This window comes from Triplophysa dalaica, chromosome 16 (assembly GCF_015846415.1).
Source record: "Triplophysa dalaica isolate WHDGS20190420 chromosome 16, ASM1584641v1, whole genome shotgun sequence".
NCBI lineage: Eukaryota > Metazoa > Chordata > Actinopteri > Cypriniformes > Nemacheilidae > Triplophysa > Triplophysa dalaica.
This window is the reverse complement of record NC_079557.1, coordinates 15,501,978-15,516,717: the sequence shown is the minus strand read 5'-3', so window position 1 is coordinate 15,516,717 and position 14,740 is coordinate 15,501,978. Positions and strand designations below refer to the sequence as shown.

Here is a 14,740-nt window from a genome sequence, read left to right as displayed (position 1 = left end):
TTACCAAATGTTGGAGGTGATATAAAAGGAAATGTGGAGGGGTATGTCATATAGAGGCTTGAGGCAGGAGGATTATGCCTACAAATATAAAGAGAAGTACTGTAAGTACCATTTCTCCAAGGATTCAAGCACTTAAACATCAAGACAATCTTTTGGTGTGACTCTCTGATTTACAACAGGCTGTGTAGGTGAGGCTGGTTTTTTTTTAGACAGAGTTCATTCAGCACCTTGCAAATATCTTCAATATTGGTGTCAGTGCTCTCCTGGCTCTCTGATAAAGCTGCTTAGAACAAATCAGAAATCAAAACCTGTTGATCCAGTGATTGATATAAAAACTGAGTTAAAACAGTTTTGAACAATAAAAGGGCATTGATAGTTTTGGTCAGATCATACAATTATTGATACCTGTTGATGGATTCACAGCAGCTGCTGGAGGATGCTGGGATTCAAATTTGGCTGAACTTGAATCATCAAGACTACATGTAAGACTCTCCAGCCCAAAAATAAAAGCACTGTAAGAATTGTTTCTGCAAACATTTAAGCACATAGATTGCTCTGTAAAAATCAAGAGAATTGGTCAAACTCACTGAAATTGAGAAGCTGCTGTAGGAGGAGGGTCTGTTGACTTTTCGTGTCCACCCATTGTCTGATTTTGTTAAAAAACTGTTCAGGGAAAGATAAATTACATACAGGTTCAAATGACTAAGATTTTTAAAGAGCATCAAACAATAATTTAACAAATCTTGAAGGTAATATAAAAACACATGTGGATGCATTAGGACGAGGGCTCACGTTACACTTCGTAGGGAAGCTCGAGGCAGGAGGATTATGCCTAAAAATACAAAGAGAAGCACTGTAAGTATAATTTCTGCAAAGATGCAAGCATTTACATATTGAGAAAATATTTTTTGTTTAACTCACTGAGGTACAGCAGGTGGTGTAGGTAGAGCTGGGGGATTTTTTAAAAGTTGGAATTCATCCAGCTGCTTGCATACATCTTCAATTGTGGTATCAGAGTCCAGTATGCTGCTCTCATACACGCACTCTGGAAGATCCGCTAAAAACAATTCAGAAAACAAAACTTTTCAACCAATGATTGATAAATCCAAAATTGGTATTGTACATTGATAGGTTTGGTCACATGTAACATAATACAAATGATATTTCCTCTTACCTGTTGTTGGATCAACAGTAGCTTCTGGAGGTAACTGGGGCCCAAATTCGGCTGGATTTGGACCATCAAGTGTCTCTGTAAGAATCTGCCTAAAATTACAAGCACTATTGTTTTTAAAAACATTAGAAATCGTAGATTGTTGTGTATAAAGCAAGAGAATTTGTTCAACTCACTGAGTTGGAGACGCTGCCGGGACGGGCGACTCTGTGGACATTTCCTGTCCATCATTCTCCTGCCTTTGTATGGAAGCTTTCTTCTTGGATAGCTTAGCCACCCCATGAGATTGTTTAGAGACATCTCCGGATGAAGCATCATTCTCCAGCTTCATGGCAGGTTCCCTAAAAATACAGCTACTTGGTTATTTGGAGTTTTAAGATTGCTGTGTATAATTCAATAGAATTTGTTCAACTCACTGAGGTGGAGAAGGTGATGCTCTGGTGTCTGCTGTCACTGGGGGCTTCACAGACATTTCTTGTCCAGTCATCGGACTAGAGCCAGTCTGCTGACTCGGTGTAAAAACTGAGAACAAATCAGAGTAGATATTAAAAATCATGTTTAAAGGATAAATATTAAAAACTAGGATTATAAAACGGTTTTAAACAATAAAAGCTCACTGAAGCGGCTGTCAGATAGAACAATGTGTACAGACTTACCAAATGTTGGAGGCACTATAAAACTAAATGTGGAGGGACACGTCATAGCGGAGATGGAGGAAGGAGGATAATTCCTAAAACTATGAAGAGAAGTACTGTAAGTACCATTTCAGCAAACATTCAAGCACTTATGCACAGAGACAATTTTATGTTTGACTCACTGAGGTACAGCAGGCGGTGTAGGTAAGCCTGTGAGCTCTGTGGACACATGGAGTCCATTCAGCATCTTGCACATATCATCAACTGTGGTCTCAGTTTCCATTTTGCTGTTCTTTTCCTGGCTTTTTGGAAGATCTGCTAAAAATAAATCAGAAAACAAAACTCTACATAAGCAAAACATTTTAAAAGTTTTGAAAAATAAAAAAAAACATGATAATTTTTGTCAGATGTTATAACAAATTACTTTACCTGATGCGGGATCCATAGCAGCTGCTGCAGGGAGCCGGGACTCAGATTCCTCTGTAAGACTCTCCTGGCTAAAATACAAGCACTGTAAGTATTGTTTCTGCAAACAATTAAACACTTAGATTACTTTGTATAAATCAAGAGATTTTATAGAGAACTCACTGAGGAGGAGACACTGCTGGGACGGTCAGCTCTGTGGATATCTCCTGTCCCTCATTCTCCAGCATTTGTGACGCAACTGTTGAGAACAGATCAGAGTGGATATGAGCCATAAAAATCAAGTTGAACATTTGTTTACATTAAACTAACCCACTAAGAAACATGCTACCATAAGTAAGATTGCACATTTGAAAAGAATGTGATACTTACTATTTTTCTTTTTCCTCCTTCTTTTTTGTTTCTCGGAGGCCTCAGAAGCTTGAGGAGATGCTATGGACACCTCTCTATCTGAAGCCTGATCTTCCGGCAGTGAAGAAGAAGGATGATCCCTTAAAATACAAGCACTTGAATTTATTTTTATTTTATGTTACCACAGACATTCAACCACTTAGATTGCTGTGTATAAATCGAGAGAATTTGTTTAACTTACTGAAAAGGAGACTCTGCCGGGACAGAGGGCTCCATAACCATCTTTTGTGTAGATGTCAACACAGGGGGCTCAAGAGACATCTGTTGTCTACCACTCTCCTGCCTCTGTGAAGAAGCTGTTGAGAACAAATCATAGTAGAAAAGTTACTCACGTGTTCAAACAATGATTGATATCCTTAAAAACAGATCACAAAAACAAACATGCTACCAAAAGTATGATGCTCAAAGCAGTTAAAAATAAAAGCCCATTGATAGTGTTTAGCAGACTTGAAAAGAATGTGAAAACTTACTATTTCTAGTTTTCAACCACCTTCTCTTCAAGTTCTTGAAAGCCATATAAGCACAAGGAGATAAGCCGGACATCTCTTTGGTGGAGGCCCGATGCTTCCTCGTCAAAGTCGAACGATGTCCAGTTAAAGTCATATTCATTTTAAGTTACCACAGATATTGAAGGACTTAGATTGCTGTGTATAAATCGAGAGAATTTGTTAAACTCACTGAGGAGGAGACGCTGCCGGGATTGGGGCCTGTGTAGACATCTGATTGATGGAGACAGTCTTCAGTATAAACCTCTGTGCAGATGAAGCTGAAAACAAATCAGAGTAAATAAAAATGTAGAATTTATGCATCATATATCTTTAAAAATAGAAAATAATGTTTTTATATTATTATCAGACTTTTCCATAAATGGAGTCTTAAATAGAGAGTTAAAATATAGAGAATGCTTTCAAAACGGAAAGCATTATGTTTTCCATTATTTGATTAAAAATGTAGTAAACATACTGTGGTGTTGTTACATTATTGCACCATTAGATGGCACTCAAGCTTCTTGAGTTGTAAAGATGTGTATAGCCAGGAGAGACGAGTGAGAAGAAATACTGAGCGTGTGCATGCACGTTATGCTGACCGTTAGTGCGACATAATAAGTTATAAGAAGGATTTACATTTCAAGTTTATTGTCTACATAAAGACATAACAAAATTGGCGACGAGGATCTTTCTTTTCTGCAAGATTGTCTGAGGATGGCTTCAGTAAGTGCTCCATTTCCCAATCCTTTTTTGCAGTGTCCCGGTGAGCCTGCTATACCGCTAGTTACATGGCTGAAGATGTTTCGAAACTACATGCTGGTCATCAATGCTACTGGGGATACTTGGCCAGAAAACGGGCTTTACTTCTCCACTGCCTCGGAACTGAAGGTCAGAGATTGTTTTATACACTGCGCAATATGCTATAATACTGGCTGATGCTATTAAGGCTTTGGAAGAACACTTCGTTCCGAAAAGAAATGTGGTCGTGGAAAGACATGCTTTCTGGAAACGCATACAGAGGACGGATGAAACGGTAGTGCAATACATTGCTGCATTGAGAGATTTGGCAACTACTTGTGAATTTGCTGACAATCTTGACGATATGCTGCGTGATCAGCTTGTCGAAAATATTGCTAACCCTCGCATTCGTGAAAGATTATTGATGGAATCTAAATTGACACTGGAGACTGCAATTACAATTTCTATACAGCTAGAGGCCGCTGAAGCTCAGGGGAAATCGATGGCTACAAGTTCCCTCCCTCCAGTACAAGCCATACATGTCACTCCTGCTTCTGGAAGACAGCGTCCGAAGGCAAAGTTTAAAGCACATACCTCATCAAAACCTTCTGCTTCTACTCCATCAGCTCGCACATTCTTTCTCTGCTGGACGTCTTGCAAACGCACAAAACTGCCCCGCTGCATCTGTTAAATGTAAGAATTGCAATAAGATCGGACATTTTGCACGAGTCTGCCGTTCTGCTCATGATGTTTTATTAACAAAGTTCGGGAGGAGCACGTGCAAATAATTAAGCAGCTGCGCGGCATTAGCAATCACATCACCTATCCTTCCAAACCAGAACGAGCTCTATAAATTGTGAAACCGCCTTACCTCCTTCACTCATAGATTTTCGCAGCATCCCACCTCCACCCCGACTCCTCACCATAAAAAACTATTTTCTACCCAAAGGGGGGGAAAGCGCTCGGGGCACGGGCAAACAGAGACCAGAGCCCTCGCCCCAAACAAAGGGGGAGCGCTCCGGGGTCATGAGATAATGCCAACCCCGGAGCCCTCTCCCCGGACAGCACGCCAAATACGCTTACTAAATTCTCAGCGTAACCACGCTGCCCCCCCTTTAATTATTTGCTAAGGTTAACTCGTGAAGTACTCATTCAGTGCATTCAGTTGAATTACATTCAGTGCATTCAGTTGAGGTCTGTGTTCTCTATCTGCCTGGAGCAACTGACCGTTTGATGTGTGATGTGACCATACATGCCTCATACATGCCACTTCTGTGTCGCTTCAACTTACAGTGGACTCTGGTTCATCAGTGTCCATTCTGCCGAAACATTTGTATGAGCAGCATTTTTGCACTGTGCCGTTACAAGCTCCTGCTGCCCGTTTAGTTACTTACTTACAAGAGCCAATTTCTTTACTAGGTTGTTTATCTGCAAAGGTAACTAAATATGGCATTACCTGTCCTGCACACTTCTTTATTGTCGACAATGGCACAGCTTTGCTCGGCATGGATCTCATCAAGGGACTTCAGCTTCGATTTAATGGACACACTGTGCTGCCACCGACACAATCCACCTCAGTCTGTGCCCTCTCAACTTCTCCACCACAGCGTGCTACATTAGGCTGTGTAAAAAATTTCACCCACAAGGTAAACATTTCTGACTCCGTACCTCCTGTCAGATGCAAATTGCGTCGCTTACCTTTCTCTGTGAGAGATGCTGTTTCCACAGAACTGGAACGACTCCTACATGCAGGTGTGATTGAAAGGATTGACTTTTCTCCATGGGTTTCTCTGATTGTTGTGGTCCAAAAGAAAACGGGGGGGATCCGCATGTGTGTTAACCTTAGAGGACCCAACATGGCAGTTATAGTAGAGGGCTACCCATTGCCACACATGGAGGAGATGATGACATTACGGCAAGGTGTGTCTGTATTTTCAACCATAGACTTGGAAAGTGCATACCAGCAGGTATCTCTTCATGAAGATTGCCGGGACCTCACTGCATTCATTACACACGAGGGACTTTTCAGGTTCTGTAGGGTACCTTACGGCTTGGCATCCGCTCCATCTGCATTCCAAAAGATGATGGTAATCATTCTGAAAGGACTCAAGAACGTTGCAAACTATGTGGATGATATTATCGTGTGGGGACGCTCGATACAAGAGCATGATCAAGCGCTGGAGAATGAGCTGCAACGTCTCAAAGATGCTGGGTTGGTGTTGAATGAGTCGAAATGTCAATTCAGAAAACAGAGCTTGAAGTTTTTAGGCCACATGGTGACTTCACAGGGTCTTCAGTTGGATCAGGAACACAATTTTGCTTCAGTGGTGATGCCTTTGCGTGCATGCCTGAGAGATGAGAGTGGATTTCCCTGGTCTGATGAAGCTCAATAAAGCTTTGATGATGTGAAACAACTACTAGTACACAGTCCGGCACTTGCCCTATTTAACCCGGAGATGCCAGTGGTCATTTCTACTGATACGTCTGCTTACGGACTAGGTGATGTCTTCGCACAAATATGCACTGGTGGTCAAGAACGTATTGTTGCTTTCCCGTCCAGAACACTCACATCAGCTGAACAGAAATACTCCACTGTGGAAAAGGAGGCTCTGGCGTGCGTCTGGGCAGTGGAAAAATGGAGAACTTGTGGGGCCGCAGATTTACTTTGCGGACTGACCATCAGGCCTTAACAACACTGCTGACCACAAAAGGGACTGATAGAGCTGGTATGCGCATAGCTCGGTGGGCTGCTTGGTTGCTCTGTTTCGACTACATAGTTCTGTACCGTGCTGGATCTGAAAATCACACTGCAGATTGTTTGTCTCACTTGCCCTTGCCTCTGACTTCGGATGCTGAGTCGGATACAGAACCCGAGGTTCTTGCTTTACTGTCCACTGGTCCGATTGCCATTTCCCAGGATGAGTTTGCTGCTGCCTCTACTCACTGTTCTGAACTTTCTGCACTGCGCTGACAAATTGTCAGTGGATGGCCTCCATCTTCAGCTGCTTTGGATCCTGTTCTTCGTCCATACTACAAGCTCAGGCATGAGTTCAGTGTCCAAGCTGACTTTGTATTTATAGGATCTCGATTGGTAGTGCCTGGGAAACTGCGTGAGTCATTGTTCTGTATTGCACATGAGTGTCATCAGGGAATTGTGAGAACAAAGCAACGCCTGCGTGACATGTATTGGTGGCCAAACATGGACACATTTGTGACTGAGAAAATTGCTGCGTGTCAATTATGTCTTTCTCTGGATAAAACTATGAAAGCCTCTGCTGTTCCACTCCAGCCTGTTCCTTTACCTTCTGCACCGTGGGAAAAACTGGCGATTGACATTGTGGGCCCTTTCGAGACTGCTGTCTGGGACTGTCGATATGCTCTGACACACACTGACTATTAAAGTAAATGGCCTGAGGTAGCCTTTACTGCGTCTGTTGCAACAAAACAGGTGACAGCATTTCTTACCTCTGTCTTCAGTAGACACGGCAACCCAACCACTCTGGTCAGCGATAATGGGCCTCAGTTCACTTCTCCTGAGTTTGCTGCGTTCCTGAAAGAGAGAGATATTAAGCACATTCGCACTTCAGTGTATCATCCTGCTGCAAATGGTGCTATTGAACGCTTTCACAGAGTTCTTAAGAGTACAATCCAATCAGCAGTCCTTCAATCAGCACCATGGAAAACAACAGCGACTGACTTCCTGCAGATTTATCGCGATACACCTCATACGGTGACTAGTGTTTCTCCATTCGAATTACTTCATGGAAGGAAAATGCCGTCTCAATGTCCTGAAATCTTCACCTTCTGGTCATGAGCCTACACAACTGCAACAGCGGGTTTCTTCAATTCAGGAGGTCATGAAATCTTGCTTTGACCACAAGCATCGAGTGCGTAATTTTTCTTTTCAAAAAGGAGATAAAGTGCGCATTAAAAAGTCAAATTCTGTTGCTGGTTCAAAGAGAGCAACGTCAAAGACGTGAGCCAGGTTGGCTAAAGGACTATGTTTATTAGTCACAGAATTTAACATGGACTTTTGCACTATATATATATATAAATTATTCACATAAAGTCATGTACTGAATAATAGTTTAGTAGTTGGTTCATACTGCTTATTCTTTAAAATACTCTTCTGCATTCATTTAATGTGTTGCTTAGTGTAATTCATTTATAGGTGAAATTGTTGATACATGGTAGATTTGCTGTTCTTGATTCTATTTCTTGTCTAGTGTTGGTTACAGAAGAATTCATTTAAGTGAAAGGGGAATATGTGGTATTGTTACATTATTGCACCATTAGATGGCACTCAAGCTTCTTGAGTTGTAAAGATGTGTAAAGCAAGGAGAGACGAGTGAGAAGAAATACTGAGCGTGTGCATGCACGTTATGCTGACCGTTAGTGCGACATAATAAAGTTATAAGAAGGATTTACATTTCAAGATTTTTGTCTACATAAAGACATAACACATACCAGAAGAACATTAACAAAACCGGAAAGGATACGGATAAATCCCATAAATCACATGCAATATTTTTGTACTTTCTCCTATTTCATTAGGCAAGGGTGACATTTTTAGGACCATTTAATGTTTTTTGCAATAAACGTCATCAAGTTTGGACAATGGTGTGTGAAATTCATGCTAGTATCCGCGCTAACGTCAATTATTTTACTCTTGTGATACGCTTTATTATATCACGAAGATATCACGATAATATATTCACAGAATGTGCTTTACGTTAAGAGGAATGATTTACGTCGTACTTTAGTTTGGTTTTAACGGACAGGGTCACAAATAACAGAGCATGGGTAAGTCAAAAGCTACAAACAAATATAAAAACTCACGTATCTTTTCTCCTCTCTCGACGGAAGGTGAAGGCATCTTATGTTCGGCCTCATCCTTCACATCCAAAATAACGTTCGCCCATGAAGGTAACGTCACGACGGGCTCCTCAGCTTCGATGGCCTCTTCGACTAAATCAGCCCAAGATGTTATGGGCTGATAGTCGGAGAAGGGAAAATCCGCTTCGGGGGTGTGGAAAGCTGATCGACTCATCCTGTATGATCAGTCAGAATCCGATCAAGTCGGTGAAAAGCTGGCTGTGAAATCGAGCTGATGTACTCGCATACGTTCCGATCAAGACACCAATTCAGTCCTCTTTCGGCAACTCAAAAGCTCTCTCTTCCTTTAAGCGCGAAGGGTCCGTGTATCTTCTGAACATTTGATTATTCCATTTAATACAACATACGGGAAAAGAAAAAAAGAGTCATTTCGTTTTTCCGTTTTCCTGTATGTACAATTTTTTAAAAGAAACGATGGTTTTCTTCTAATTTCATCTTAAAACGGGAAATCCAATAAATACACAAAACAAAACGAAATAACGACCCGAATTACTGTTTTTTCATTTTGGGGTAATTTCGCACGGACTTCTGCGCGCGCACGCTTTGCGCATGCGCGTTATGTGAGCGCGGCATCACGCTCTTCACAAATGCGATCCATCAGTTATAATTTACAATGTCTTTACATCTACATGTTTCATGTTCATGAAATGTTTATAAATAATGTGACATGTCACGAGATGTCGGAAAAAGAGTCCATATGCTCTCTGGGGAACACTGCAACATTATTATGGGCCGATACAGGCTCTGGCATGTTACCTCAAAACAGTAGCCTAATGCAAACAAAATCTGCATAAAGGAAATTATTCCCTAGATAGGCATATGACTGCAATCATTTGGCAGTTTACTAAGTTCATTTAGGTAAAACTGATGTAATGTAGTAATGCAATGACTACATAAAAACCTCACAGTTCTCACACAAACTGAACAATGTTTTGAATTATTCTATAGCAGAATTGTAGTTTTTGCTGGGGGAATCTAATGGATTCGGTTGAGTGACGTTACGGGGGGAGGGGCAGTTTGCATCAAATAACTTCTAAATTACAACCGTAATGTATGGATTTACACCTTTGCTGCGGCTAGCAATTGCTGTGGCTAACTGTTCACTTAAATGTCACATATAAAAAGCAATAATGCTAACAAACTTCGACTGTATAAGCTCTGGAAAGTATTGTATGTGAACGTTAGGCATTGTCCAATATTATATTTTTGAGATATTTTCCACCTTCATGTCCTCCTCTCTCTGTGTGACTCTTTTAACGGGAGTGAAAAGTACTAAAGAAGCATATGTAAATGCACTTGATCCCGGTACTTCACCCTAACCCTAACCTAACTCTAAACATATAAAGTACATATGATTGTTAAACTTGCTAAAAAACAGAGTTGCGTGATGACGTCAGACTGGAAACACTAAGGATTTAGTGAGAGCCGATCCCGGTAGGCGGCTGTGCATTGCGCAAAGCGTGCGCGCAGAAGACTTGCGAAATCACCTAAAAATGAAAAAACAGTTATTCGGGTGGTTACTTCGATTTGGTTCATTTATTTTTTGGATTTCCCGTTTCAAGCTAAAATAAGAAGAAAAACATCGTTTTCCCAAAAAAATGTGCATAAAGAAAAACGAAATATCGACACTTTTTTTTCTTTTCGCGTTTGTTCTATTGAATGGAATAATCAAATGATCAGATGATACACGGACCGCGAGGGGGGCCAGATCCCCTCTGACGTGTCATAGCTACACTCAGTGACCCCGACCAAAAGCCATCGAGCAAATATCCATGAGGAAGAGGGAGAGCCCACCATCTGCAATCCAGAAAGTCCCACTTACCGAAAACTGTGCAGGTTCAACCCGGTCCCACCTCACGATTGACACCTGAAAACAGCATTAGAACCCATTATAATTTCGTCAACACTAGATACGGCGTGTTGAGATGCGACAAATCCATTTAGAACAGGCAGGTTGCAGTGTTCCTGCTTCGGGCCTGTCGCCTCCGGTGAAGACACGGTGTTAATTTGTATATGTATATTCGTGGTGTAAAGTATTGGAGTAAATATAATTATCTACTGTACTGTATCTGTGAGAATTTGGGTTTTGCCTGTGTCCCATACATATTGTGTGAAATGTATTGCAATGATTATTGTTCACAACTCATATTATGAGAAATGTATTTCAATGATGATTGTGCATGCATTATGTCTAACGTTACTTAAGTTCAAGTGCTGACCTAGTTAACAGAATATGCAGAACTCATGCTGCCTTATATGTACTTGGTTAACAGAATATTCAGAACATTGTGCTTCCTTATATGTACTTATAAGAAGGTCTAAGAACAAGGATATAACCCACGTGAACAATATATAAAATGTTAACAGTATTTGTGAAGTCATACAGATAAGCTTTCTCATGCTGAGTACAACTCCAGAGACATGTCTGACTGGACTGGATGACATGAATCTGGTCACATGAAACTCAGAATGACATACTGTCTTTGGATGTTCTAGAGATGATGGATAACAGGGAACTAGAATATATGCTGTCTTGACAAAATAATATAGTCCGAGGTCTGGTGATTTTCCATGACCGAATGTTACTTCCTGTTTTATGCATATATATACTAGTCCTTTAATACAATAAAATTGGACTGATTGAAATGCACTCTGTGTCTGTGTCAAACTTGGTCTCCAGGCCTGCAACTCTGTGTGTTCCGTCGACTCGACTCTTCAACCTTAGAAAATAATTACCTAGACAAGGGGACAAAAAGTAATAATCTTACAGTATCTTTTTGACTACTGGCCACTTTTACTACATTTTTAATAAGTATATGTACTCTGTACTCCACTTCATTTGTTGACTAATGTAATTACACATATCATTTTGCATGGCACCTAACTTTTTCTGCAGCAGTTTGTTTCTGCTACAGAAGAATCAATATTGCCATTTACAGGGCACTGAAGGTACTATATGTTGTGCATTTTGCCCTTACTGAAACTTGTCAACATGGCTTCTTTATGTGAATGCGGTTTAGTTGACATCTCTGGTGTTTTATGTGGGAAGAGGACATGACTGCAGCCGGCAATAAGGTCAAAACCAGCATCCAGTCCAAAAAGGCTTTGACTTTTGTAATTTTACTTAACATTATTTAATTTATCCGTTTAACTGAATAGAGATTTTTGAAGGATATTGGTTTCCTTATGAGCAATAGAGCTTAACTGAGACTTGGGTTTTTGTAATAGACGTTGCAATTTTGAGGTGTTCAGTTTGATGCGATTGCTCTCCTCACAAATCAACTGTTTGTTAAGTGTTGAGGAGTAGTGTTGCTTTAAGCTATAAGAGTAAAATACTCAAGTACTGTTAAAATCAGATACTCTAAGACTTTCACCACTTTTTATCTCTCTCCACAGGCTACCGGTTGAAGCCCGGATCAGATTCAAGTCACTAATGCTTGCCTTTTACTTGCAAAAAACAATAACCTAAAATATACATTTTAGTGATGATTTTGATTTAAACATTAATCCAACACAAAAATGACTCTGGTGTAACTAAATTATTATGAAGAAAACGAAAAGGTTTGTTCTTAAGCATGACCACTGTTTAGAAAAGACTGACATGATGTAAAAAATAATAAAACTTTGCAGGCAACATTAGTCATGTCAAAAAACACAAAACAATGCCACCACAAAGATACATTTATCCTTGTAAAGTTAAGTCAATTTTGAGTTAATGTGTAATTACAGCACTTTAATTCATTGTCGAAAAGCAAGCAAACAAACGTGCTTCCTAGCGTTAGTAATGCAGTCAGGGGGATCTTTCTTCCTCCACAAAAACGCATCACAATGTTTTCATTTATGAATTAGGCATACGCTTTTATCCAAAGTGACTTACATTGCATGATACTATACATTTGGATGTGCAATCCCTGGGATCGAACCCATGAAATTGACCTATAATCACTGAGCTACAGGAAAACAAACCTTTGCTAACAGTAAAGGCGTCTATTGTCCCCCCGTGATTATTTGCACCGTTGTATTGTTTCCCTGATAAGTTTGCCAATTTAGGCCCTACTGTTTCTCTTGTCAGTTGTCCTGTATTGTTGTATAGTAATGTATATTGTGCCTTGTTCTCTGCTTTATTATCCCTGGATGTAACTTTACATTAAACCTGCTTGCATTTGGAATGGATCCTACCTGACAACCTCGCATAACACTATCACAATGATGGAAAAAACAAGCAACAGAAAGAAAGCGAGGAAGATGAAAGTAACAGGAAAATCATTGTTGCAAGTGTCACCGATATGAACCTTCTAATGCAAGACCACGATTGTCCTTATATCTGACCTGGTAACTGGTAGCTGATATGAATTGGGTCCCTGCTACGATAACCGCAACAATCTCAAATAATTACTGAACAAGTGGGAACCCAGTGTTCCTTTAGTTTTCCCTATATCTGTCCTGATAAGTGGAGGCAAAACTAAGGCCCTTTCTAGTCGTATGGCAAAGCTATCTAATCTAATACCTTTTAGACGTCACACTGAGAATGACAGGGGTAAAAAACTAAAAACAGTTACTATTCAATTAGCACTTTTAAACATCCGTTCACTAAAAAACAAATCCTTTTTGGTCAATGACCTCATCACCAGTAACAAACTGGACTTCATGTTTCTAAATGAAACTTGGTTAGATGACGGTTGTAGTGCTACAATCCTAAATGAATCTGCCCCCCCAAACTTTACTTTATAAATGTTTGCAGAGCTGTAAGGAGAGGTGGAGGAATAGCTGCTATATTTAAAGATCTCTTTGACTGCAAGCAAGTTCTACTTGGTGACTACCTGTCCTTTGAATACTTGAGTATTGCTTTAAAAGGTGCACCACGCATTCTGTTTACAATTATTTACAGACCTCCCAAATACTCCCCAGACTTTGTTGATGATTTCTCAGAACTGCTATCAGCTATTTCCTCAGAATTTGACTGCTTTGTTATTGCTGGAGATTTTAATATTCATGTAGACAAGACAGAAAACAACACTGCAAATGAACTTTTAAATGTTTTAAACACTTTTGATCTGATCCAGCATGTGCACGGTCCCACACACAATCGTGGACACACTCTGGATCTGCTCATTAGCAAAGGTCTAAACATTCCATCCACTATTATTAGAGATGTGGCACTGTCTGATCATTTCTGTATTTTCTTTGATATATCAATCAGTCCTGCCTCTGAAGACAGACCTGTCTCTATAAAAAAGAGATTCATAAATGAGAACACCACTGAGCTATTTATGAATCCTATGTCTTTGTCACCGAGTATATCTGCAGACTCTATGGATGTTCTCCTTGATAGCTTTAATGCAAAAGTTAAAAATGCTATCGATGCCATTGCTCCAGTAAAGGTCAAGGCGAAAACTGGCAGGTGTGAAGCACCCTGGAGAAACACACCAGCAGTACAAAGCATGTAAAGAACATGCAGAATAGCTGAGCGTATGTGGCGAAAAACCAAACTTGAAGTTCACTATAACATCTATAAAGACAGTCTGCATGCCTTCAATGTTGACTTAGGCAAAGCTAGACAGAACTTTTTCTCCAACATTATAAACTGCTAAATAAAAAAGACTCACCCCTTTTTGCAACTGTAGAGAGACTAACAAATCCCCCTAGTCAAGTTCCGAGAGAAATGCTGTCTGATGACAAATGCAATGAGTTTGCAACTTTTTCCCTTCAAAAGATCAGCAATATCAGAATGGAAATCGCCAAAGCTCCATGCGGCAGTCAGGTCAGTGTGACCTCAGTAGATCAGAAATTAGTTACTTTGTCTGAATTTCAGACAATTTATCTCAAAACCCTGGAGGAAACAGTACAGCATCTTAAGGAGTCAACATGCAGCCTTGACACACTTCCCACATCCTTTTTCAAAAGAGTGTTTAACTGTTTGGAAGCAGATCTCCTAAAAATAGTTAATACCTCACTGCTCTCAGGAACTTTCACAGAGT

General features: G+C 40.2%; 1 protein-coding gene across 1 annotated transcript; it reads right to left on the bottom strand.

Moving 5' to 3' along the window:
- Positions 1-375: 375 nt before the first annotated feature.
- Positions 376-5,460, bottom strand: LOC130438052 (uncharacterized). Its single transcript, XM_056769805.1, has 17 exons — positions 5,323-5,460; positions 4,461-4,550; positions 3,319-3,406; positions 3,111-3,204; positions 2,822-2,936; positions 2,602-2,735; positions 2,395-2,470; positions 2,236-2,303; positions 1,989-2,124; positions 1,828-1,907; positions 1,588-1,693; positions 1,348-1,512; positions 1,175-1,263; positions 922-1,057; positions 793-832; positions 588-663; positions 376-490 (listed from the first exon to the last, which is right to left on the bottom strand). The coding sequence occupies exons 2-17, from the start codon at positions 4,463-4,465 to the stop codon at positions 477-479; spliced, it is 1,422 nt and encodes a 473-aa protein (XP_056625783.1). The 5' UTR covers positions 4,466-4,550; positions 5,323-5,460; the 3' UTR covers positions 376-476.
- Positions 5,461-14,740: the final 9,280 nt, after the last annotated feature.